General features: G+C 35.3%; 1 protein-coding gene across 1 annotated transcript in view; it reads left to right on the top strand.

Moving 5' to 3' along the window:
• LOC142344357 (uncharacterized) overlaps positions 1–25546 on the top strand; it is a 37808-nt gene extending 12262 nt beyond the window's left edge. The window contains exons 2-4 of the mRNA XM_075395945.1: positions 2623–2701; positions 4579–4887; positions 25470–25546. Of these exons, the coding sequence (XP_075252060.1) occupies positions 2623–2701; positions 4579–4887; positions 25470–25546 (465 nt within the window). The remainder of the gene's footprint in view (positions 1–2622; positions 2702–4578; positions 4888–25469) is intronic.
• Positions 25547–26727: the final 1181 nt, after the last annotated feature.

Genomic DNA, 26727 nt, shown 5'->3' with positions numbered 1-26727 from the left:
TTGGCTAGACGACCAGCAAATGTAAGTTGAATCAAAATTTAGGAGTTTGTGTTTGGCCGAGTTCTTTCTAATAATATGCTGATTTCAACAAGAAACGTTTTTAGTCTGTTTTCAGCAGCTGCTATGTATACTAGCCTTTTTTTGGTATTTCATAATTATCAACAAAAATCTTATTCGTAAATGTTTGCTGTTGTCTCTTCCTTAAAGAAAGACTAGTTCTTGATATGCCAAAAACTTACACAACGTAAAGTTTCCGACAAACTAATTTGGACATCAGTTTCCAGTTTATGAGAGGGTACCCAGTGCAACGTTTCCCGATAATAGTGGAAATTTCCCGATAATTTTCCCGATACGTTTCCTTAATTTCCCGGCGGGAAATTACCAGGAATCCTACCGGAAATGACATTTAATGGTAACTTACGGTAATTTCTCGACATCGTGACCGGGATTACCAGGAACTTTGTCAGAAAATACCTGGAAAATCGGGCATCATAGCAATCTGTGCTTTTTCCTGTCAATCCTGGTTACTTCCTGACAGGAATTTGGCATTTTTGGCGGGATATACCAGGAATAGTAATTTTCCGGGTTTTCCCGACAGGATTGACCGGGAATCGTCGCACTGGGTAGTAATCGTATCATGATCTTGAATTGTTCTTTTTTTGCAAACGTAGTTAATCTTTGGTCTAGTTTTTTTTTTGTCCGGAAACTGGTTGATGTTGGCTTATGTCCAACTGCCGGACTCCAGGTGTTTCTAAATTAAGTTCCTGAGAAATCACAAAAATCCTTTCCATAGAATATGTTTTTTCTCTAAATTTTTTAAGCTCAAAGTCTTTGCTCTGACAAAGAGTTTGGAAAAAATCAGTTGAAATCATTTCAGCATCAATCCAAAATCGTCATGTCATTTGCGTTGTTTCAGTTTTTTGTTTCTTCAGTTTTTGAGTTCAGGGTTGAACACTTAGATAATCTAATAGACTGAAAATATTTAAAATGTAATTTGTCAACATCAATTAGGTCAAGAAACCAATCCTCTGTTATGAATTACTCTGTTATATATTATTCTGTTATATATCTGTTATATATATATATATATATATATATATATATATATATATATATATATATATATATATATATATATATATATGTATATATATATAAATAATCAAGGTTGAAAAAGTTTTTGTGTTTGTTTGCATACCTCATGGGGCATTTTAACAATCAGTAACAGTTCGCTCCTTTTATTCTGATATGCCAAAAATATGTGTTTCTGCGGTGTTACTTGCCCTCACCAGAGAAAAAAATGTTGGAACGGGCAAAAAAGGTTCATATTAGGCAATATCATTTTGGAACAAAGATCAAAGATACGTGAAGTAGCTCTTCTTTTAGTGTTTTTACTAGATGTGTAATGTCAGCAGTGTTATTATTGCCACCTAAGATGAAAAAAAATTACTGAACTAGGCCACAAAAATAGGCATAGTGAGTAATATCGCGGGCCACCAATAGTTTTCAGGATCAATGTCTATGAGTAAGTGAAAAAAACTCTTCTTTACTGCTATTTTCTAGCATTGTGTTAAAAAATCTCCACTTTTACCTATAATCTTAACTTGATGATTTTCGCGGTAATATTTAGTCGTATAGATGCGAGTTTCGTTCCCATCTTTTTCAAAGGAAGCCAGATTCCCCCTTCAAATAGTCTCCGCTGTATGTAAAAAGTACCAATGTTAATGTGACGCACCAAATTTTCCATTCATTTCCATGGTCGTTGTTCGTTTCATTGCAGGATCAAATGAATAAAAACAGACAGCTTTCAAACATTTGATACAATTAAGGCTTACAAACTTATTTTCAAATCTCCCATTTCTTGCTGTACAAAAATATTTTTAAAAGAAAAAATAAGATGAAAAGGCTACTGTTAATGGAAAAAATTGGCGAGGAAAATGAATATTGGAACGTCACGCGTGAACAAAGAAATCTTGGAGGAAATGTCAATATGGGAAAAAAAACTCTTACTGTAAACCTTAGTTGCGACAAAAAACCGTTTCTCATAAAGATGCGGGTAGGGACAATTTGCTACTGCTGGAAAAATCGAGGGGAAATACTATTTGAGGAGTTGTCACCACAGACACAAAAGACTATAGTAGACTAGTAAATTCAAGGGGAAGAAAAATACTGTCTCTGGAAAAAACAAGGCAAAATTACTGATAATGGTTCAGTCGCGATCTAACAAAAATTTTAGAGGAAATATCAAACAGGGTACAAAATAATGGTCTTACAAAGGTCATTGGTAGAAGCAACAAATTGAGTTACAGACAAAAACATATCACAATAAATTACACGAACGGAGACAAAATACTAATGCTTGAACAGTAAGAAATAATAATGTCAGAGGTCACCGCAAAATTCAAAGGTCGCAAAAAATGTTACCGAAAAAGTAACGGGCAAAAAAAATTAGATAGGGAAAAGTCAAAGGCAGGATAGAAAACTGTTGTTAAAGCCACTTATAGGGACAAAAGTTACTGGAAAAAAACGTGGGCAGAGACAATAAACTGAAATTAGAGCAGTCGCTGTTGGGGACAAAAAAGGTACTGAAATGGTCATGGAAAGTAACAAAATACTTTTAAGGACAAAGTCATGTTTAGTGACAAAATAAAGTTACTGGATAAGTCAAGGAGAACGAAATTCTGTAGCGGAAATATCACAGGTGAGACGAAACACTGTTAGTGGTAAATTCACTGTATGACAAAACACTATTTTTTGGAAAAATCACAGTTCAAAAATTCTGCTACTGAAAAAGTCTCCATATTCATACTCGAAGAATCACTCCAGGACAAATACTTTGTCATCAGAAAAAATTCACAAATGAAGACAAAATACTGACACTGGAAAACTAGTTTTAGACGAAATATATTAGGCGGGAAAAATTACTGTTCCTGGAAACACCAGGGGCAAAGACAAAACACATTTAAAGAAAAAGTACGAGGTGTGGGTCAAGATACTATTACTGGAAAACTTAGAGTAAAAAACACACTGTATCTAGAATAAGGTCTTTGTAGACAAAATATTATTACTCGAAAAATCACGTTTTGGGCACTAGACATTTATTTTAAAATTACGAGAATATAACACGGTTAGAGGAAACTTCACAGCATAGAGAACATACTGTTACTGGACAAATCAGGATGGTGATACTTGAAAAATCATGGGTAGGACAAAAAACTCATATTGGAGAACTCACTGAAGGACAATTTCTTGTAAAATAATGCATTACTATGTAATGGCACGTGCTCTGTAACTGGGTGTAACTGGGAGGGGCGCATAACGTACTGAGGGGCACGAACTGAAATGATCCGAAAAGTTACAGCAAAAAAAACTGCAAGAGGAATCGTCGATGCTGGGACCCAATTACTATTTGTGAAAAAACATAGGTGATGACAAAATACTAAAACCGTCAAACTGGGGACAAAAAAAACAGTTAGTTGAAACGTCTTAGGCTGGACGAAAATCCTGTTACTGGAAGTATCACTGTTGACAAAGTTCTGATGATTAACTGATATGGGTAGAGAAACTACGATCATCAGAATAGTTAGGAGTGGGAAAATTTACCTTTGGAGACAAACAAAACTGATGCTGGTAAAGCCACTGGGAAAAAACCTGTTAAATGAAATCTCAGAATTGGGGCCTAAGAACTGTTAACAGACAGTTCATTGGGAAACAAAAAGCTGTATCTGTAAAAAACCGCGGTGACAAAACGTTAGAGGAAAGAATTTCAGACGGGACAGAATTCTGTTACTGGTTATTTCCGGGGGTAGCAAAACATTAATAGAGCAAACTTCAAAAGTGAGACAAAATACTAAAACAAAAATTCAAGTTCAAAAAAACCGGTTACTGAAAAAGTCATAGTTGAAAACAATATGCCGTCAAAAAAACGAAAACTACTGAAACTGAAAATTTCATGGTTATTGAGAAAATACTGTTACTGAAAAATTCACGATGAGGGACGAAATACTTTTACTGGATATGTCACGAGGGAAAAAAGCTTGTTCGACGAAAATTCATTATTTGGACAAAATACTGTTACTAGAATTTTATGAGGTAACAAAATACCGTTGCTAGAAGAATCGTTGCTTGGGGTAAAATCTTGTGACTGGAAGAGTCAGGGATGGAGACATTTTATTGTCACTGGAAAAGCACGGCTGGTGGTGAAAAGCAGCGTTTTTGAGAAAGTCGTTGATTCGGACAAAATACCGTTACTCGAGAAGTCATGGTTGGAGACAGAGTGTACTGTAACTAGGAAAAAAAATTAGATGAAAGGTCACAACTGAGAGGAAAGAAAAACTGTTACCGGAAAAGTAACCAGGAGCTGAAAAATACTGTTTCTGGAAAAGTAATAAACAGGAAGAACAGCTATTACCTGAAAATAAGGGGAGAGAACAGTATTCTCTGAGAGGAAAGTTCATCTCTCAGACAACATACTGTAACCGGAAAAATCACTGGTCGGGAAAAACCGATAAGAACTTAAACTCGATAAGAACTCTAACGATTCTTTTAATGATCTCAAGAATGGAATATTTGCTTCAGAAATAAAGTATGGTTGCAACAGAGAACTGTCTGATATATGTCCCAGCCATATAGGAGCTATTGACATGTATCCGAAAGAAGCTTGCATCGTTAACGACACGGACAAAGACAAATGTAAGGAGCGGTGCACGAACAACGACTGGCCTGAACACTGCAGAACAAATCTGGAGTGTAAGTTTTTTCAAGTGCGACCGACTTTTTCTGGCACATGCGTGATGTCGACCAGTAATTGTGAGCCAATTGTGGAGAAAGATTTGCAGCAACAATTGACTGAGTTGTGCATAAAAATGGAGACAATCTCTGTTGAAGGTCAGATCTTAAATTGAACGTGTGAGAAGAGCTTAAACACGCATATAAACGCGGGCACACAAATATACAAACATTTTCACAATCCCAAATACACGCAGTTGCTATCGCCCAAAAACATAAAAGTAGGTGTGCTTTAGATTGATTGTTATTGTTAAGATGTGAGAATTTTTATACCTACGTAAATACGCGTTGTTTTTTTAAGTTTAGTTCATAAGTCCCACGTTACAACCTTTGAAACATCTGTTCATCTGTTTTGTCCTAATTAAAAACGCACGCACGCACAAAAACACACAGACACACACACATATTTATATATATATATATATATATATATATATATATATATATATATATATATAGATATATAGATATAGATATATATATATATATATATATATATATATATATATATAAAGTGCGTTTGCATATCGTGTGTATATAAATTGTGCCCCTTAGTAATGTTCCGACCCTGCTGAACCACAATATTGCCTTACCAAATTAGGAAGAGATCGAAACTGATTAAAAAAATACTGTTAGGAAATACTTTGTGTATTCATTTAAAAATTGTTTAAAACTCTAACAACTAAACAATTTGAATAATGCCTCCTTAGAGAACCGATGATGCCTGAAATTATTGAGTCTATGAGACAAGACAAACAGCGAAATCTAAAACACAATGTCTATCAGTAGTAATAGGGTGAGCAAGTCTCCCCGGGGGGGGGGGGGGTGTAGACCCCATGTATTAAGATAGGGTATGGGAGTTATTTTTGAGAGAGGGTCTACACTAATGTATTAAGACAGGGTATAGGCGGCGTACATGTATTAAGATAGAGCGGCGCCACGTATTAAGATTAGCAGGCGCCACGTATTAAGATTAGCGGCCGCCACGTATTAAGATTAGTTATAGCGGCCGCCACGTATTAAGATTAGTTATAGCGGCCGACACGTATTGAGATTAGGAATATCCTCCGCAATGTATTAAGATTGGGGATAAATCTAGGGGTGTTCCAGGGGGTGAGTAGTAAGGCAGGAGCAGACCAGGGTGAATTTCCGGAGCCACTTGTCACGTGATTTTAGAGGTCATGTAGGGATTAGCAGGGAATTATACATGCAGCGCGCAGGGGAAATGTACAGTCAGCGCGTACGTACAGGCGGAGAATTGTACAGGCAGCGCGCATTAACGGACAATTTCCCTCGCAGTAAATTTCAACATTTTTTGGTTTAACCACAGCAATGTATTAAGATTAGGTATAGCCGCCGCAATGTATTAAGATTAGGTATAGCCGCCGCAATGTATTAAGATTAGGTATAGCCGCCGCAATGTATTAAGATTAGGTATAGCCGCCGCAATGTATTAAGGTTAGTTATATCCACTAAAATTGAGAAAATTGAAAATTTTTAAAAGAATGAATTATGAAGGTACAAAAAGACAGACACAGTATTAGTCAAGTACATTATAATTAATTTTAAACACAACAGAGAGCGCTCAAAATACGAAAATTGATTAAATAAATTACAAGTTCAGGGGTACAGTATGAATTCCATCAGATAACACTTTTCGTTTAGGATAAAAATATGAGAGTCCTTTCTTTTATTTGTTCATAGGTAGCGACGCAGTGGTTGATTGTCCGAAATCATCTATTTGTAGATGTTAAATTGATGATTTCTTCCATCACTCGCCGATATTTTTCCAATGGTCCATCTCCGGTCTCTTTCAATGTTCGTTTGTTCAGTCCTTTGCTGCTGAATTTGTACTTATCCGATTTGGCATCGTAGCAACAATATGTTTTGCTACAGAGACAAATGAATTCAGTACATCTAAATTCTTTCTTGAACAGACTTGGTTCACGCTTATCGTGCTTTTTATGTTTATCACAACAAGTTCTAGGGAAGAAATTTTGTACAGCATCAGCTTTGAAAGAATAATCACAATCGTGTTCCCTCAGAGTTTCCCAATGTGCTTTTTTAGATGGACGAATGCAATCGTACAAATTATCGTGCGCTAGAGCTAAGTATAAGGAGTCAGTGTCCATTTCTAACTCTTCGAACGTGTCGACATCGCAAAATTTATCAAAAAATTGTAATAAAGCTCCAACATACGTAATTTTGCGTACTGAAGTTTAAAAAAGCCCACTATTATCGGTTCACGGTGCTCAATTTTTGATTTTACAAGTTCAACTTTGTATAGTTCTTTTGACACACTGTTAAGTCTCTTAAACAATTTCCCGTTGATAGCTTTGTGTGTCTTTTCATCGTTCAAGTATTTTGTCTCTGTATGTCTGCTTCTGTCCATGATTTGGTAACCATAGGAACTATTCCCTAACAATTTCATTGTTTCTGCTACAACGCTTGATTCAGGATTTTCATCTCCAACTCTTCTAGCATCAACAACCGATTGGACAAAATTGTTGAAGCATTTTTTGGGTGTGTACTGAACGAAGCGATAAATTTTGGTGCATTTTAGCCCAAGACTAAGGTAAAAGTTGAGTAAAGGTGTTATGACTGTTCCATTCTCCAACTTGAAGCTTGAAATTAACATGCGTTGCGGTTGCTTGAGTAAATCGTTATCAATTGCATAATCCCTCATATAATCACGAATATCTGCTCGACTAACATTAAAGTTTTTAAAGATTGGTGGAAAGTTCGAGAACTTGTATTTCAACCCATCTGGAACTTCGAGATCACACTGAACGTAACCAAATAGTTTATCTTCTCTTATCTTTGTAAGTAGAGATTCTTGAGTCAGAGGTAGCTTGAATGGGGAATTGTTTCTCACGTGAATTTTTACAGATTCATCACCTTTGACAGTTTCCCACCAGTTACATTCCCATATCTCAACAACTTTATATCCTTTGTTTCGCAAATAGTCTCGTCTTAGTTCATCGTATTCCCGTTTCTTTAATCCTTTCTGAGTCTCTTCCTCTGACATGCTTGCTCTTGCTTCCTGACATGCACAAAAGTGAAAGTAACAACCCATTGCTTCAAAAATAGTTTTACAGTGAGCACAAAATCCGTCTACATTAAAACAATCAATCTTTTTCTGAGTTACAGTTGTGTAGTAGCTTTCAATAGTGCAGTTAGGACGCTGAGATTGTAGGTACGACATAACCATGTTCTCAAATTTCCTCGATTTATTTTGTCTAGCTTTAAACTTCTGAGAGTCTGAATCAAACTCCCATCTACTGTAAAGCCCAGTGGGCATTTCTTGACACATTGAGAAGGGGTAAAGTTGACTGGCGTCTATACCCACAATTGATTTGCAAATGTTTTCTGTGTTTCGAATATAGGTTTGATCCACAATCGCTTTTCTAGTAAACACAATAGAGGGACCACCGGTCATATCTTCGCGTATTTTATCATGTAAATCTTTGTCTGCTTCAACGAAAGGATAGAATTTGCTATTAGTTGATTTGTGTAGACAAATGTTTGCTAAATTAGGTAGTGTGCAACCCAGTTTTAACATATCAATCCCTTTGTTATGATAGAATTCCATCATTTTCTGCATCGCTTCTAGTGTCGGGACAACATCTTTGTTATTATACAACCTGACAAAGTCTTGAAAAGTTGTCAATTGTTCGTGCTCCCACACACTTTCCAGGTAATTGTAGTTGTCGAATTCCGAGGGGGGCACTACCTACAACCTAAGTTTTTTCAGAGCCTCCTGTTGGGAAAGTCCACTATTCAACAATTTTTTGAAATCCGTAAATTCTTTTTCCAAGGGATTGTGATCTCTCAACTTACTAAAGAAACATTCGTAAGGGGGAAGCAAAGTTACATCCATTTTGTTTGGTGAGCCGAACCATTCATAAGGGAAAAATCCTTTGGTCTCATTTGTCTTGTAAGCTTTGAGGAACGAATCTAGTGATGTTGCTCCACCAAGAAAGTTTAGAATATCGAGAAACTGAACATCACCAAATTTAAAGGATGCAAAATGATTAGCTTTCCTAATAACCGTTGGTTGAATATCGCGCTCGTGAATGAGGTAGGGTAGTAAATAAGACTTGATAAGATTCCGATCATATTTCCCGCTGTTGAATCCAAATACGGGTAAAATGCTGACATAACGTTCAAAATGTTGTTGTAGTTCGAGAAGTTGATTTTTCTGAATTTGGAGGAATTGAGTCGACATATCAATTTCCTCTTCTTCGATATATTGAAATTCAAACATTGGAGTACTCTCATCTTTCCTTCCATTTAGCTTCTCGAAAATAGAACTTACTCTGTTTTTAATTGCATTTTCAATTGAGGAAAATTTTTGCAACATTTCTGCTTTACTTCGGCTAGCTAGTTCTTCTAATGCTTCAAAAAAGATACAAACAGTGTCCTCGGGTCTCTGTTGCAAAAGAAAATAGGTTCTTGTAATAAATTAGAGGAAATTGACACAGATATTGGTTCATGTTTTCCTATCCAAGTAGTTGTATTGGTATCTTCTAGTTCATTAGATGGAACGCAGATTGATTCGAAGTCAAATACAGCCAAGTTTTTGAACAGTTTTTGTTCTTCCTCATATCCAATTCCAAAACCGTCAAATTTATCGAACAAAGTTTCTCTCAAAGTGTAAACACTCTTCGGATAAATGTGCTGTATCCTATCTTTACAAGATTTCACGTGACGGTGGAAATTACCAGCACGCTTAATAAAGGTATCACAATTAGGACAGCGGAATCGTTTGAAGAACGTGTTGATATCATCAACATAGCAAATCTGGTTGTTGTAGCGCAGTAGATTAATGTTGTTCTCGTACATCTCAATACTTCTTCTGGCAAGTTCACCTACAAAATCCCCGTCCTCAATGTCAATGTCATAAATGAAAATGTTGTGTTTTATAGCGTTTTCAACAAACACAAGGTGATCCATTGATACTCCTCTAAAGTTAATTGCGTTATGACCAGACTCGTGGAGAAAGTCACTGAACAACTTAGCTGCGTTTGTTTCCAGCTCAGCTGATCCATACAAGTGAACAGCCACAGCTCTAAACAAGCAAAGGTAGTCCTTGTAGGTTTCTCCGTATCCATTCGTAACAAGACAATTTACATCGCGTCTCCTCAACAACTGTTCAGGTATAACAGCATCTAAACATCCCATTGGGATATTGTTGAGAAGAGCACATAAAACTGTTACATTCGTAGTTAGTGCATACCGCCAATTTGTGTTTACCCTTTCTTGAGCACAAGTCTCAATCAAATCCAATTTCTCTACTCTATCCTGAAGTGAGACTAATTCTCCCTTAGAACAAAGTAAATGAGACTTCTCAAAGAAGGTGTTGTTCTCATGAGCATAAAAGTATCGGTATTCGTCTGTGTCAACATTTCGTAAAATAAATCCCAGGGATAATTTTTTTTGCAGCACAGTTAAGCTTTTCAAACACTTCCTTCAGTTTTTCATTAATTTCGCTGGGATCAAGTCTCGACAGTTTAAAATTGAATACTCTATGTCTCCCATTTTCCATCTCAGTATTGTCAAAGAAGTGTTGACAGGCACTAAGTTCCAGCTGTAACTGTTCGTTGTTCCTATCCAATTCTTCCGATTCTAGTACTTCTTTCAAGCTTCCGCTGGACTTGGTTCCAACTTTGGTCGATGTTCCGTGTTTCCCTCTCTTATTTTGTTGAAGAGAATAAAAACTTGGAAATTCTTCCAAGCATATAGTACACACTGTACTCAGCTTCTTTTCATGAGGAACGTGATGCTTAGCAAGGTGGTAGTTCAAGTCCTCTTTCCTCTTTTTGTAGAAATGTGGACACTTGGGACATTTTAAAGTCCCACTATCACACGATTTTTTGTGTCGAGCCGTTTGCTGCTTGACAAATATTTTCTCGCACTTTGCGCATTTGACAGGTAGATTTCTATCAAGAGAAGGCATTAAATTGTTGTGATCCAAAATAAATTGAATAAATTTTAAGTAAATTGTCGAGCAACTGTATCTGATAACAAAGTGAGAATGAATACAATTTTTGGTTTTTTAGTTAGAACAACTTTTATGACTAATTATTTCCATATAAGGAAATGACGTAATTTCTATTTTTAGTAACATTACGCAATACGAAAGTTCAAGAACTTCCTACGAAGCAGTCACAGTGTTACATTCTACATTGTTTTTAAATCTAGAAAACATCCAAAATGTGTAACCTTATTCCTTGGAGGAAAATCGGAAATCTTAAGTTCTATATATATGTCATATTGCTGATTTGTGTTACTTTACAAAACAATACTGTTCATCCCAAAACAGACTTCTTATCAAAATCTATCTGTCAGATGTTTGCTCACTTAGAGAATACAAATATTATTGTAAACAAACTAATTTTGTAATTTCATCGATAAAAAACTAAATGTGTTTTTACAATAATATTAAAACATTAGAGAAGAAAACTCCTACTTTAATTGAAGATAAATTATACACAATTGACGTTAACGTGATTATATTACAAACTACAAACCAATCAAATTTTAGTATTAAGAAACTTGTTGTAAAAGTTAACGATATCGTTTTGCTTATCTCATCCTCTCTTTTAACATTTTTTTTAAATAGATTAATACGTGAAATTTTACTCATTTGTGAAACATGTTGATCAAAAACGACTTTCAAATATTGGAGAAGATTTACAAGAGAAAAGAAGGTATACCTGATTCATACAAAATTGACGAAATTGATGTAGATTCATACTTTTTTTACAATTTTTTGGACATTTTCACAAAATCCAACAGAATAATCCGATTTAGTAAAGGACTTGTGTATGCAACGTTCTCTATTAAAAAATTTGAATATAAGGAGTTTATTGCGAAACAGTCTTTCGATTTATCCTCAGAATTGCACTTAAGCAAATACGAATTGTTGATCATTTTGAACTCCGTCCCCGATATATTGGAACAGTACAGAAATATTTCACAAACAAACTTTGTTCCTCTCCCAGAACCAGTAACAATAACTTCTTCACTACAGAGTGCTTTGTACTTCCATTATTACAACGACTACAATGCAGTGGGAGTACTGATCAGGTTCGGAATTCGTTTACCTAACGCATATATACAGAAATTTGATTCCAAAAAAGGAACATTTTCTTCAGGAGATTGATCTGAAGTTTGACGAATTGGAAAAAATTTATCAAAGCTTGACTTTTTTGGTAAAATATGTCACCCCATTTCAACTTAAATAGACCATTTTAGGTAAAAGCATAGTCGGAAACCTGTATGTATCCTTCACTTCCTACCTTGTTAGAAAATTTTACCCAAATTTGGATTTGAATTTCAGTTCGTCCAGAAATTTCAAGCTAAACGTCACTTTTTCTCTTAAAATCTTCCATCTTTGGTTACTGTTGTCTGATTGGACAGAGCACACTATATAAAGAGGTTGTTGATTTTGACATTATCATTTGATCCAACTTCTCTGAAAACATCATCACTACTTTCTCACATTATACTAACTACTCAACATCTTATCCTGCTATCGAGCTCCAACATTCACTTTCTTCTTATTTAAAAATATTTACTTTAGTTCTAACTTTTGTTTAAATCTAATTTATATATCCTGTTCCCTTCCTAAAAAGGAAATTTGCTGCTTTATAATTTTCTCTCCACTGATTGCTTTAATCACGTTCTCGACAAGAGTCTTTTCATCCATTCTCATCACTTTCTAACAAAAACCTCTTCTATCATTTATTCCAAAATGGAGTTCACCGTTCAAAATAATAACCTTCTGTACTCATTTTCTTTTACTGAGGATATTGCTCGGATAGGAGTTCGAGATTTATCAAACGGACTGTATGAGTCTCTGATCACTTTGCCCATTACTGTGTGGCACATTATTGAGCACAAGCGACAACAGTTTGATACATATCATCAAGGACAGGTCCCAATCACAGAGAATCAGCTCGGAACTCACGCGATGGGACACGAAGTTGCTGTTGTCAGTGGACACCACTATCCTCACGTTAATGGATCTGATTTTCCTGCCAACTACGTAGCTGGAAAAATTCAGTACACATTTCCTTGGGAGGAAGGGCAAATTCCAAACAGTTGGTTCAATACACCGGACGTAGGTGAGGTATCAGGCCCGGAGGTGGAAAATAATCTTCTCCAAATAGCTTCAAGAGCTCATAATAGAGAACATAGCGAGTTGAGTATCCATACTAGTACCACCACGTCATTTAACGATCTGGAAAACTTTGATCCAGCGCAGTACTATGGATCTACTGACATGTCAACTACACCCTCGATGACAACCCCTTCGATTGAGGAAGGAACAGCTCACAACCCCATCTTTTTGTGTGATGTACCTAATACCCCAGTCACTGTTCAACTCAACTACCTGGTAGAATTGAGCGACAAAGAGGTTTCGGTGATGAAATTCAGAACTTACCAGAATATGTTATTGAAACTCTTTTTGAATGATTTCTATGTTCAATTTTGTTAACTATTTTGTATTTGTTCGTAAAAATAATAAAGTTGCTGAATACTATTTGGGTGTTTCGTATTAAAATTACATTTTCAATTTTATAATTTTTTTACTACTTCTTTCAAGTTTTCCAGAATAAAAGATTAACAAGAAAGTTTACTTGATAATTTAAGTACTTGGTTATTATTGAAAATATGTTTTTCCACAATTAAGAAAAATGCCGAATTTAATTTTGATATTAGAGAAAATTGTCGAATTTATTTTCGATATTTTACAAAAAATGTCGAGAAAAAATTCGGTTTTTAAGAAAAAATTACTGTTACAAATCCGATTTTTAAGCTGCAAGAATAGATTCAAAACTTTAAAAATGATTAAAATTTATGTTTTTTGCTTAAAATCATACCGTAAAACTAAGAAAAATGAGAAAAAAAATTGCACATTTTGCACGCACAGTTTGGTAACATTTTTGATTTTTAACGAAAAAACTGAGGTTCTATTTTTGACTTTTAACAAAAAATGTTGTGTGAAAATTCGACATTTAACAAACAAATCAACTTCAAATTTCGATTTTTAGAATATACACTAATAATAAAACATTTTAGTACAAACACTTTATTACTTTCTAACTTCAAAGTACAACATGGGGTTATCAATTATTCCATGACCATCTAGTAAACAATCAACAATTTTTATTAATTCACTCTCATACTTTGAGTTCTTAAGTGACTGAATTCGGTCGAAGAAGGATGATCTCAATGTTTGTGTGCTTGCATTTCTTTGCTCAGCTCTCAGTAGATGTCTTTTGAACTTTTTTCTACTCAATCTCTTCTTAGACACGCTGGGTAGTTTTTCAACAGATTTGTTTTCCGAATTATGTTGTCCCGCTCTCTTCAATTGGGTGAAAACAAGTCCCGCTTCTTCCTTTGTGTGACCAAAAAACTGATGTTTATATAAGTTGTATAAGCAGTCCACTGTCTGATATTGAAAAGACAAATCATCCAATTTTGGAGCAATTCATTAATGGAAGATGAAATGAGAATTATGTGATAAGAACAATTTTTCAGAGGACAAAAAGTGTAATTGTGAGACGCAGCAGAGTATTCACTAGTAAGCAAGTAAGGTTTATAATCCTTAACTGATACGCAAATCAACAAGGCTCTCTCACAAAATTTTTTATGAAAGTCAGGTAAAACTTGACACATAACCGCTGCCATTCTGTAACCAAAGTGATTTTGGAGTGATTCTTTTAAATTACCGTATAAGGAAATAACGCAATTCAGTTCAAACCTAGCGAAAATTTCATTTGGAAAATGACACAGTTCAAGAGACAGCAAATCAGAAAAATCCGTTGTTTTACTTGTTCTAAATACTTCAAATACTATTACTCGCTAATGCAACACAGACGTGCTAAACATCAAGATAAATATGCTGCTCTAGTTCAAATGTTTGCTCAACTTAAAATTTCTGACTAAGTTTGGAAATGAAAGAAGGATAATGACATCATTACCAAATAAAGGTGATCGGAAACAATAGAGGAAGTAAAATTATAAGTCAAATCATTCAATTAATTTCTCTCTGTCACATTAAGTTGAGAAAATGTCTCTCTCTAAAGTCTCTCCGTTTTACTCGAGTGCTCCGTCTATGTTTACCGATTCTCAACCTGAAACTGGAACTGATTCGGTTCCATTTTATATACTTTGGTTCTAACCCAAAAAGATTTGGGAGATTTACTGTGTCCCAGATTTTTAAAAATGGACAAAATTATTCCGAACCAACTTTCCAAGTCTTCAAAAAAGATAAATCTGGAACATTTGAGAAGTACCAACAACTTCGAATTGGAGATTACGAATTCAAGAAATTCTGTTTCCTCAAGAACAATATCCTGAATGGGGAATTGGAACTGAAAGAGCACCCGACTCAATTTGATAAGAACCCATGTATGGAGGATGTGCTGCAACGATGTCACATAGTCAGAGAGGTCAGTATAGGACGAAATCGACGATTATATGTGACTTTCATTCAATACGTTCAGGAGAATCCAGCCTCCATTTATGTGCAGATTCGGCTCTTTTGTCGCAAAGAAAACAATGAGTTCAAGCAGGTGACTTATGTCAGCTACACTTTGGACGAGTTCAAGGATCTGATTCAAAATTTGAATGACTTTTCTAACATTGAACAATGTACATTTCAATAATAATTGTTGTGTGATTTTGTAATATGCCTTTGTCTTCTCTACAATAAATTTTTCATTTTAAAAATCTTTGATCTGAGAATGAGTTGGGATATTGGTTGCTCAAGAAACATTTTTTTGAGTCTCAGAGATAAGTCAAAGGTTTTTCACGTTAGACTTCATTACGAACCTAAAAGATATTCCTATACTGTTCTTGAAGCTCAAAATTTTTCCCAAATTAAAAAATTTGGACATAGAGTCCCAAATTTCAGAATTTAAGTGGGTTATTCACAACGGATTACGCAGAACAAGTCTTATATATCGTTCAGATAGACAACAAGTTACCATTTCACAACATCGTTGGAACGGATATCAGTGGAGTTTTCTGACAAATATTGAATTGAAAAGAGAAGAGTACGAGAACTTACTAGAGCATCTCCCTACACTTTTATCTTATATTGAGAAGTTTAAGAAAACTTGCATTGACATGGATGAAGGAACGCAAAGTTGATGGATATTGTCGTTCTTGTCAACATATTCAATTGTTACGGAAGCATCCTTTCAATGTTTCCCGAAAATGAAAAACGCAAAAACTGTTTTTTAGCGGCCTGTAAAATTTGGGACGAGAATATAAATTTGGAGGAAATTAACCAAAAATTTCCTCATGGAGGACTTATTGGTTATGGAAATTCCTTTTTAGACTTCTTCTTTGCTAGATTGAAAGTTTTTCGATTACATGCTATACTACACGATTCTGCTGGAGCGGTTAAAGCAACTACAAACAAAGGTCCAGGATACTGTTACATGTTACCAAATTTTCCAAGCTCATGTTTCTTGGGACATTTAACTGGGTTAATCTTTTGTGTCTTTATTAAATTTTATCATCCTCAAATTTTCAAAATGCTAGACTGCTAATCATTTTTGTAATAATTCAACCTAGAAAAAAGGATGTCTCTCGTTGTGTTTGATGTTGAGTGCTTGGAAGGGAAAATTGTCAAGGAGTTGGGTGTTTTCAAGGATGGAATTGTATTGGGATACAGTTTCCTCCCACCCAAAGACTATATACCTACTTTTCAAGCAAAGTGGAACACTAAAAACTTACATGGGATTAATTGGAACAATGGAAAACTGGAATACACTGAGTTGTCATCAATCATTCACCAACATTGTTCAACTACAACAGAATACTTTGCAAAAGGGTTAGAGAAGTATAATCTTCTCTCAAATTACTTGTGTAAAGATGTGGAGAATCTAGATGATCTTGGTTGTCCAAAAGTTTCCAAACTTCTCAATAACTCGGATACTGACTGGGATTGTAGCAATTATCCGTATCGACACAAAAAGACATTTCACTGCGCAGAGAAGAAAGCTTATGCTTACGGAACTTGGACTCTGGAGTTTGTTGATAACGTATAATATTTGTAATTTCTATTTGTAATTTTTATTTGTATTTGTGATCGTTTTGTAATTTATTATTTTTATTTTACTACTTTTGAAATCAGACAGAAGTTGCATTCCCCGTTCAAAAAATTGATTTTCCCTTAAAAATAAGGTATAAATGACCGAGCATACAGATAACGGTTTAAATTTAGGTAATTTTGTCTTTGATGATAATAACCAGGAACGACAATCGTGGAAATGTTTTGGACAGACTTGTAATAGATCTCTGGTAGTTTTTTTGTCCCAATTTTTTGTTATTTTGTTAATATTAGCGTGCTGTATAGTAAGAATAACTCTTGCCGAAACCTTTGAAGAAACAACAGTTTGGATTGCTATCTTATCTAGTACAGTCGGTTATATTTTACCTTCTCCTAAACTATGAACAAAATAATTTCTACTAAGGAACGCATTTCTATTTCATTGGTGGGACCAAGCGGGTCTGGAAAATCTCATCTTATCCATGATTGGCTATTTATTGGAACTTTTCAACCCGATTTTGATGAAATTTACTATTTTTATCAACATTATCAAGCACTTTACGGTCTAATGTCCAAAAACATTAAGAACATTCATTTTATTCAAGGAGTTGACTTTGAGTTCATTCAGAGTCTACCCAATAATGGAACAAAGTATTTGCTGATTTTTGATGATTCTTGTGAGGAAATCTCAAGCTCGAAAAAATTTGTCAAAATCTTGACAGCTGGAAGACACAAAGGTCTTAGTACAATATATATAAAGCATAATCTTTTTCATCAGAGTAGGTTGGGAAGAGATATTGAGTTACAAAATACTCATATAGTTTTATTCAAGTCTCCTAGAGATGTTCTCCAGATTAACACTCTTAGTCAACAGCTCGGGTTAGGATCACAATTAAAAGATTGGTATACAAAAGCTACTTCAATCCAGTTTGGTCACTTACTCATTGATCTGACTCCGAAAACAGTCGAATCTCTTAGATTTTGCTCAAACAGTGGTTCTATTCCCACTATTTTTTTTCTCCCTAAAACAAAAGAAGAGATTACTTTTTTGAACGATGAACACACAACATCTCTCTACGCTGATAACGTTCCAAACGTACTCCCAGAACTTCAAGAAAACGTTTCTAAGAAATTGTCCAAAAGATTTCATTCAGTTTCTGAACGAATGCATAGTAAACCTTCTCGGGGGACAACTACAGGAAATACAAAAGCAAGACGTAATAAAGTACAGAGACGAAATTCATCAACTCGTGCTAAAAAGAACCGGAATAAATAAAAGAAGAGCAATTTTAAGTTCACGAAAAGTAATAGAGCTCATATCAATTTTGACACCATCTATCATTAATCGATTGGCTTGAAATGGAACAGTTTGTTTTGATTCATCAACACCTTTACGAACAAATATTCAAATTAGAAGTTGAAAAGTTGGACACTTTTGAGCAGAAACCAGTTTCTGTCCCAACACATTTGAACCCTAATTACAAGGAAATCAGCAACAAAACCAGATCTTTAAAGAACGAATCAATTGTAGATCAAATTTTGAATTCACCGCGAGTCAAGCTATCTCTCAACGACACAATTTTATTAGATGGAAGAGATACAGAAGTAGCTTTCGCAGATTTTATTTCTGCATCAAAAAAGAAAGAACGTTGATTTTCCCGACATATATTACACAATACTTGATGCTACCGGAATAAATCCGCAAAAAGTAATAAACAAAGATGCCAAAAGAAAAGACAGAGGGAGCTGGATTCCTTTCAAAATCTGAAAAAGCCAAGCTACAAAGGCTGTATAGAGATGGAAAAGCTGCATATAGATCAATTAAAAATCGACAAAAGGCAAGTGGGTTATCCAAAAAGAAAGTTGCCTAATTACTACACAGTAAAGATTCCTACACAAAGTATCGTCATGCAACACGACATTTCAAAAGATTACCAGCATTTGCTAAGCGAATCAATGAGATCTGGTGTCTCGATCTAGCTTTTATGGATAAATTATCGGATAGTATTAATGGAGTGAAGTATTTATTAGTATGTGTTGACGTCTTTTCTCGCTTTGTTCGTGTGAAACCAATGAAGTCAAAAAACTCTACCGATGCAGTTGCAGCTTTCAAAAAAATGTTGCGTAAAAAAAGTATGCCAACGAAAGTATGGGTTGATCAGGGAACAGAGTTTAGCGGCGAGTTTCGAAAGTTTTGTACGGACAAGAAAATCAAAATTTACTCTACTAGAAGTGAAACAAAAGCTGCTGTAGCAGAACGAGCTATAAAATCTCTGAAAAACATTATTTATCGCTATATGGAAGAAAATGGTGACAAATACATGAGAAAAATGGATTCCTTTCTCAAAACTATGAACACAAGAGTTAATCGCTCAACAGGTAAAGCTCCAAAAATTGTAACAAACAAAGACTTTTTGTCAATTTTTTACAGAAACCCAATTAACCAATATAATCGACCACGTTTTAAAGCTGGTGAAAATGTTCGTATATCAAAAAAAGATATTCCATTCAGAAAAGGTTATAAATCTCAGTTCACAAATGAAAAATTCAAAATTGTTAAAGTTGCTACTTTTAAACCACCAACCTATAACCTTTGTGGAGAACAAGGTGATGAAATTCTAGGTAAATTTCATGAACAAGAGCTTTCAAAGTGTATCATTTCAAGATGAGTTCTTTCACTGTTGAGTTGGTTTCTAATGCGTCGTTTGATTGTTACCCAAACAATACACTAAGTTCGTTTACGAATTTTCTACCTGAACAAATTAATCTTGATGGAGAATGGGAGGTAGCGATAGCAGAACTGTCGTATCCTTCGTTGTACCAAAACATAACAGAGGGTAAATTCTTCTATCTAGATGAAGCAACGCCAGATACAAAACCATCGGATTATTACTCACTTGATCCAGGTCTATACCCCTCGATCTCTGATATTGTCAATGAAATGAACAAAAAAATTCAGGAACGTGAAAAATATGAAAAAACACCAATCAAGATACACGTTAACAAAATTACTCAGCGAATATCTTTGAGTCTTCCGAATCAGAACTCTTTACTTGTCATTTTTAGTGGCGATCTTTGCCATGTCTTTGGATGCGAAGAAGCTGTTTATGGTATGGGTGTTTTCATGAGTGGTGCTGGTCCACATTTTCCCAAGTTCCCTTATGACATTGTACGAATACACACCTTAATGATATATAGTGATATTGTTGAATACAATATTGTGGGTGATACGAAAGCTGCTCTTTACGATGCATTCCGTTTATATCAAAAGTTAAGAATGGAGATATCATATCAACGGGACAAAACATGAATTATCAAAATTTTCCAAACTTACAATTTAAAAAAATTCTAAAAAAACTCATTCCACAGCATAAAACTCGAGCTCCGGGACTCTTATGTTGAAAAAGTTCCTTTCAACTCTGTTGGTGCAACAAGAGTTGTACTAATGTTTAGAAAAACTTCTGACAATCATTTTTAGATTTAAATTTGTAGAAAATGGTTGCTGATAGTGATTTACAGTATTTTCGTGGTTATTCAAGACAGAGGGGAAGAGGATACGGAGCGTTAGCACAAACAATTAGGAGGACAGCTATTCCATTCTTGAGGAGATATGTTGTCCCAGCAGCAAAAAGAGTTGGTGCTGATTTGCTTCATATAGCTGCACCAGAAATTGGAAATGTTCTAACTGGAAATAAAAAATTCAAATCTGTGGCTGCAGATGTTGGAAAGAAAACATTACGTAAACAGCTCGGTGGTGGAAAAGTTAGGTAACGTCGCATTGTTCAAAGATTTCCCCCAAAAACCAGTCGGCGTCGTCGAGCTAGAAGAGATATTTTTTCTAAGCTAAAATGAATACTAGATCAACAAACGATAGCAACTTTCGTTATGGTCACTTTACGAACTCTTGCTTAGAGATTTTTGACAAAATTCCCGTTTTGGAACCAATTGAATCTTCTCACGTTCAAGAAGTTTATCCCAGTACTTCATTGGATGAAAGCAGCATTGAGTTCGAGTTTGAAACAGATAGAAGCATATATCTTGATATGAGAGATATCCACCTTCAAATCAAAGTTGGTTTACAAAAGGGAAGATTGTTTGATGACTTTATGAAAAAAGACGAACATGGAAAAGGAGATATGGGAATGTCTTTCACAGATGATGATTTACATTATCTAACTCACGTCAACAATTTATTGCACTCGCTCTTCTCCAACTGTGAGGTGTATCTGAACAATCAACAGGTTTACAACTCAAATGGTCTCTATGGACACAAAGCTGTAATTTCCAATGAATTCAACGCTTCCACAAGAAATAATGAAGGTATTTTGGCTTGTCACGGATATGAATTTGAAAAAGAACCCAGCGATTTTGAGAAAAGCCCTTTTATGTATCGAGAGGAAGAACTTTTGCTGAAAAATGGAACTACTTATTACGGTAAATTAGCAATTGATTTGTTCCAATGTGAAAAATTACTGCTACCAAGTACAAAAGTTAGACTGAAATTGATTCATGCAAGACCCAATTTTTACATGATCTCCTACAACCCTCACGTCTCCCTTAAAGTTCTTGACTGTTCCCTGTTTACAAGACGTGTTGTTGTTAACGAAGTGTATCACCAGACTATCAAATATCAATTAACTCATCAACCTGCTTGTTACAACTTTATGGAAACAATTGCACACCCATTTATTATTCCTTCAGGACAGAACCACTTTATTCAGAAAAATGTTTTTAACAATGCTCCAATCAGAAGAATAGCTTTTGCGATGAACACAAATTCTGCATTCACAGGACATTTTCAAGAAAATTCTTTCCATTATCAGAAATTTGGTTTACGGGAACTAAGAATTGTTCGAGGAGGTAGAGCTATAGTATCAGTTGATACAAGCAATGACTGTAGGGCATATGTAACAACAATGGAAGCAATGAATTTTAACGAAGAGATTCCCGCGTTACCACATAATCTATTTCAAAACCATTACGTACTTGTATTTGATCTCACTTCACTTCAAGATGCTGGAGAAAATATTCATTATCCTGAGCTCAGCGGTAAAAGTATCCGATTAGAAATGTTTTTCGATCGCCCGCTAAGAAGCGTGACAGAATTAATTGTTCTAGGAGAAAGGATGTCAACTGTTAAAATTGATCAGTTCGGAACGGTTGCTAAAAATGTCTGAAGGTTTTTGCGTTAACGAAAAATTTTTCATATTTTTTTCAGTTTTTTATGGGTTCTACATCATTGCTTTCTGCATTGGAACATTTTTGGGTTATATTTTATCGTCACCCAGTTGCCATTCTCTTCATCAAATAATTTCTTAAAATGGACGTTAACTGGGGGCGAACTAATTCAAACCTTTTTGTTTACGTTCCTCTCCTAATTTTTCTGGTACTTTTTTTTATAATTATTTTATTCTACCCCAACTCCCATAACAATTCTGTTGACAAGGTTAAAAAGACAAGCAAAGTTTTTTTAGAGCAAGGTAAAAAGTCCAATGATTGTTGCTTTTTTCAAGAGAATGAGTCTTTTCAGCTTGACTGTACAGTTAAAAATCCGCGTGTTAATGGTGCTTGCGAAATAAAGCAGAGAAAATTTGTTTGTCATGGATGACACTTCCCTGAGACAGATTATTGAACGAATCCCAGAACTCAAATACCGCTATATTGGATCGTTTCCAGCAGATTGTGTTCCAAGACTACCCACATTCAGCTTTGCTATCATCAACACTTCTCCGAGCAGTGAAGCTGGAGAGCATTGGATAATGATTGCTCGACTCAATCGAACTTATTACTTTGCTGATTCTTTGGCTCGTCCAATCACAAAATACAAATTTTTGAATAAATCATCAGAAAATGATACAACAGCCAGTTCAGAAAACTGATAATTTGTGTGGATTTTACACAATATTTGCAGCATTTCAACCATTTAAATTTTTTCAAACAAAACTGAACTATGTTCATGATGTTCATATTTTAAACTTTATAAGTAATTATATGTGAATTAGATAAATTTAATGTAAAATAAGTCGAAGTGTAATAAAGTCGACAGTAATTTTTTTCTAAATTCCTAAATTCTTCGTAAGTTACTCAAATTTTTGTTGTCGACTTTATTAACTACTCGGCTAAATGTACTTTAGTACTCTTTTTTTTGTACTATCATCATGTAAACGTTTGATTAATTTTGTATTTGCATGTGCCTAATTTGTACTGTGTCTGTTATTTTGTACTTTTTAATTCAATTTTTTCTTTCATGTAACATTTTTCCATTTTGTGAGCGCGTAAAAGTCCACTAGTACTGTGACAATGCCAGATCAGCAAGAGTTAGTTTCGATCTACCGACCTCTGGGTTATGAGCCCAGCACGCTTCCGCTGCGCCATCTTGCTATTTAGGGTCGGCTATACCTAATCTTAATACATTGCGGCGGCTATACCAAATCTTAATACATTGCGGCGGCTATACCTAATCTTAATAAATTGCGGCGGCTTTGCCTAATCTTAATACAATGCAGAGGCTATACCTAATCTTAATACATTGCGGCGGCTATACCTAATCTCAATACATTGCGGCGGCTATACCTAATCTTAATACATTGCGGCGGATATACCTAATCCTAATACATTGCGGCGGCTTTACCTAATCTTAATACATTGCGGCGGCTATACCTAATCTTAATACATTGCGGCGGCTATACCTAATCTTAATACATTGCGGCGGCTATACCTAATCTTAATACATTGCGGTGGTTAAACAAAAAAATGTTGAAATTTACTGCGAGGGAAATTATCCGTTAATGCGCACTGCCTGTACAATTCCCCGCCTGTACGTACGCGCTGACTGTACAATTCCCCTGCGCGCTGCATGTATAATTCCCTGCTAATCTCTACATGACCTCTAAAATCACGTGACAAGTGGCTCCGGAAAATCACCCTGGTCTGCTCCTGCCTTACTACTCACCCGCTGGAACACCCCTAGATTTATCCCCAATCTTAATACATTGCGGAGGATATTCCTAATCTTAATACGTGGCGGCCGCTATAACTAATCTTAATACGTGGCGGCCGCTATAACTAATCTTAATACGTGGCGGCCGCTAATCTTAATACGTGGCGCCCGCTAATCTTAATACGTGGCGCCGCTATCTTAATACATGTACGCCGCCTATACCCTATCTTAATACATTAGTGTAGACCCTCTCTCAAAAATACCTCCTATACCCTATCTTAATACTTGGGTTCTACACCCCCCGGGGAGACTTGCTCACCCTATTGCTACTTCTATCTATTTGCTGTTTGAAAAAAACTAACATGATGACAAAGAAAAAACAGCATCATATGAATTATGTAATGAACGAATTGATCTTCCCTCCGGAAATTTTTCCGATGCCTACGAAGAAAAAACAATAACAAATAAACAAAAAATTAAGGAGGAGAAAGTTTAAATTAGGTTGGTACTTTCTGAAAACTATCAAATTTCAGGGTAATAAGAACTGCTATCAAATGGAAATCTAAAAAACTTCATTTACACAACCATGGAAAGCCTCTGAGACCTGTATTTAACCAGAATGTCTTGCGACTACAAAAAGCAAAATACAGGTAAAATGCAAAAAGACATTTAGTAGTTGCGTGAAAACTTTATTGAACCTTTAATACGGTAATCGAGGTACTATAAAGTAAGAAAGAAGATCGGCACAACTCCAATTAAACAATTAACTTTACACAAATACAATGTTGAAGCCAACATAAACAATAGACTTTTAACTGAAACTATAACATGTCTGCTTTTGCACGTCAATTTGATTTGTTTTTACCTGAGCATTGATTTGAAACCTTTCTGTTCTGTAACTAACATAAAACAAAAAACAAACAAAAAATCAATTTAAACAAAGACAAAAGGAAAAAAATTTTTTTGACGGCGAAAAACCGTTAGGTATCAACCGACAGAGGAAATAGTTTCCTTGATAGCTCCTTAAGACAGCAGCATTTAAGGCCATTTTTCAATTAGACTCAGTGATAAGACGACAAAAGTACAGCAAACCAGAGCACAATTCAAAATTTTTTTTCAAAAAAATTACCTTGTACTTTGTCGGAGCCATAAAATTTGTGAGCTTTACTCCATGAGCGCACTTTTTTGTTTTACTTGATTGCGCCTACCTGATTGCTCGGTATCCTTTTCCTTGAAAAGAATCAACGATAAGACCAAAACTAGCCTCGTCTGCTATTGCTGCGCGGCTGTTCAAAAACGCCAGTTACAATTGGGTATTAGACTCTTTGGCAGACAAAAAACCTAATTTTTCAAAAATATATGAAAACATAAATATCATATTCTACGCTTGACAAGCTTTCTAAAAAGCTCTCTACTAAGAAGATATTGACATTTAAAAATTGACCAAAAAAAAACAGTTCAGCGTAATTTCTCCCCTCACTAAGATGGTTCGAACAGTTAATATTGTTTTCACTGTCGAAATGTAACAAAGAATTCACTTTATTGAAGAACCAGATGTAGTGACACCAAAAATCTCTGTATTATAATGAGAAACAATAACCAAACAACTGATTTTTGCTAAATATTATATTTGCTACTTTTCTTTACTAACTATTTTGTTTTCAGGTATCACTTATGGCTTGATTGCCGAAGAAAAAGCGTGCGAACATGCCTACGTGTTCAGAAGTTTCAATGGAGAGTAACAAATTTTTGTTTCCACCGATTTCAACCATATCAAATTAATTGATCATATCAGATTAGATTTCTTTGCCTTTCAAATATAACAAAAAATGATAAGAAGACAAAAATCCATTCTCAACCTGAGAATCGACTTCTAGGTAACCCGCTCACTCAAGCTGATGTCAGACTTACCCGGGTCGAGGTGTCACCGCTAAAAAAACTAAAAAAGTAAGATTTGCGGTGAAATTGCGTTAAGTGTTTGTGATTTGCGCTTAATGCGATGAATGCGGTGAAAAAAACTTTTAAGCGGTGAAAATGTTTTTCATAAATGAACTTTGATCAGATTTACTCGAATGCACGCCCTTTTCTTGTGAGCTCGGAAATGCCTGTTCTCAACTACCTGAAAAATGCAAGATATGCTGACCAGAAGCGACCTTCAGAGCAATCAATTAGTCTGATCAGAAACAAATTTGGGCGTGAGTGATTCTGATCAGAAACGATTATCCGCAGAAGTGAGGCTGATCAGAGACGAGACTCTCTTTTTTTACGCTTTTTAAATGCATTTTGTTGTGAGATGATGGCAGTACCTAGGAGCCCAAATAACAGATTTCATCTGATCAGCAACTATGTTGTAGTTTGGCTTTGGTCAGCACCACGATATGTTGAGCAGCATCTCCCCTTACTCCCCCATTATTTCCTAATCTTACTTTTATCCCCCGATATTATCCCCCTAATCTTACATCTTTTTACCCCCCCCCCATATTACCCCCCTTATCTTACATCTTTTTACCCCCGATTTTACCCCCCAATCTTACATCTTTATACCCCCGATATTAACCCCCTAATCTTACATCTTTTTACCCCCCGATATTTCCCCCCTAATCTTACATCTTTTTGGGGGTAATTTCTGTGGGTTAAAATCTGAAAATTCTCCCATTACCACACAAATCTTTCGCCATGTCATTCATTTTATGTATCTCACTTGATTTTGCGTAATCATGTAACTTTTCATCCAATAAGTGAAGTTGAGAAAAAAAGACCTAAATTTTGACATTAAATATCATGACATAGGAATTCAACAATTCCAACTCTTCGTGTGTTTGAATGGGTTTTCTCCACCATATTTCTTATTCTTGGGATATACTTCCCGTTTGGTTTTGTTGCCAATATTGGTATATATCTCCAACCTGTATACAGACAAATT

Source organism: Convolutriloba macropyga, chromosome 8 (assembly GCF_964194025.1).
Source record: "Convolutriloba macropyga chromosome 8, txConMacr16.3, whole genome shotgun sequence".
Taxonomy (NCBI): domain Eukaryota; kingdom Metazoa; phylum Xenacoelomorpha; order Acoela; family Convolutidae; genus Convolutriloba; species Convolutriloba macropyga.
Note: the sequence above shows the minus strand (reverse complement) of the source record. Positions and strands in the feature narration are given on the sequence as shown.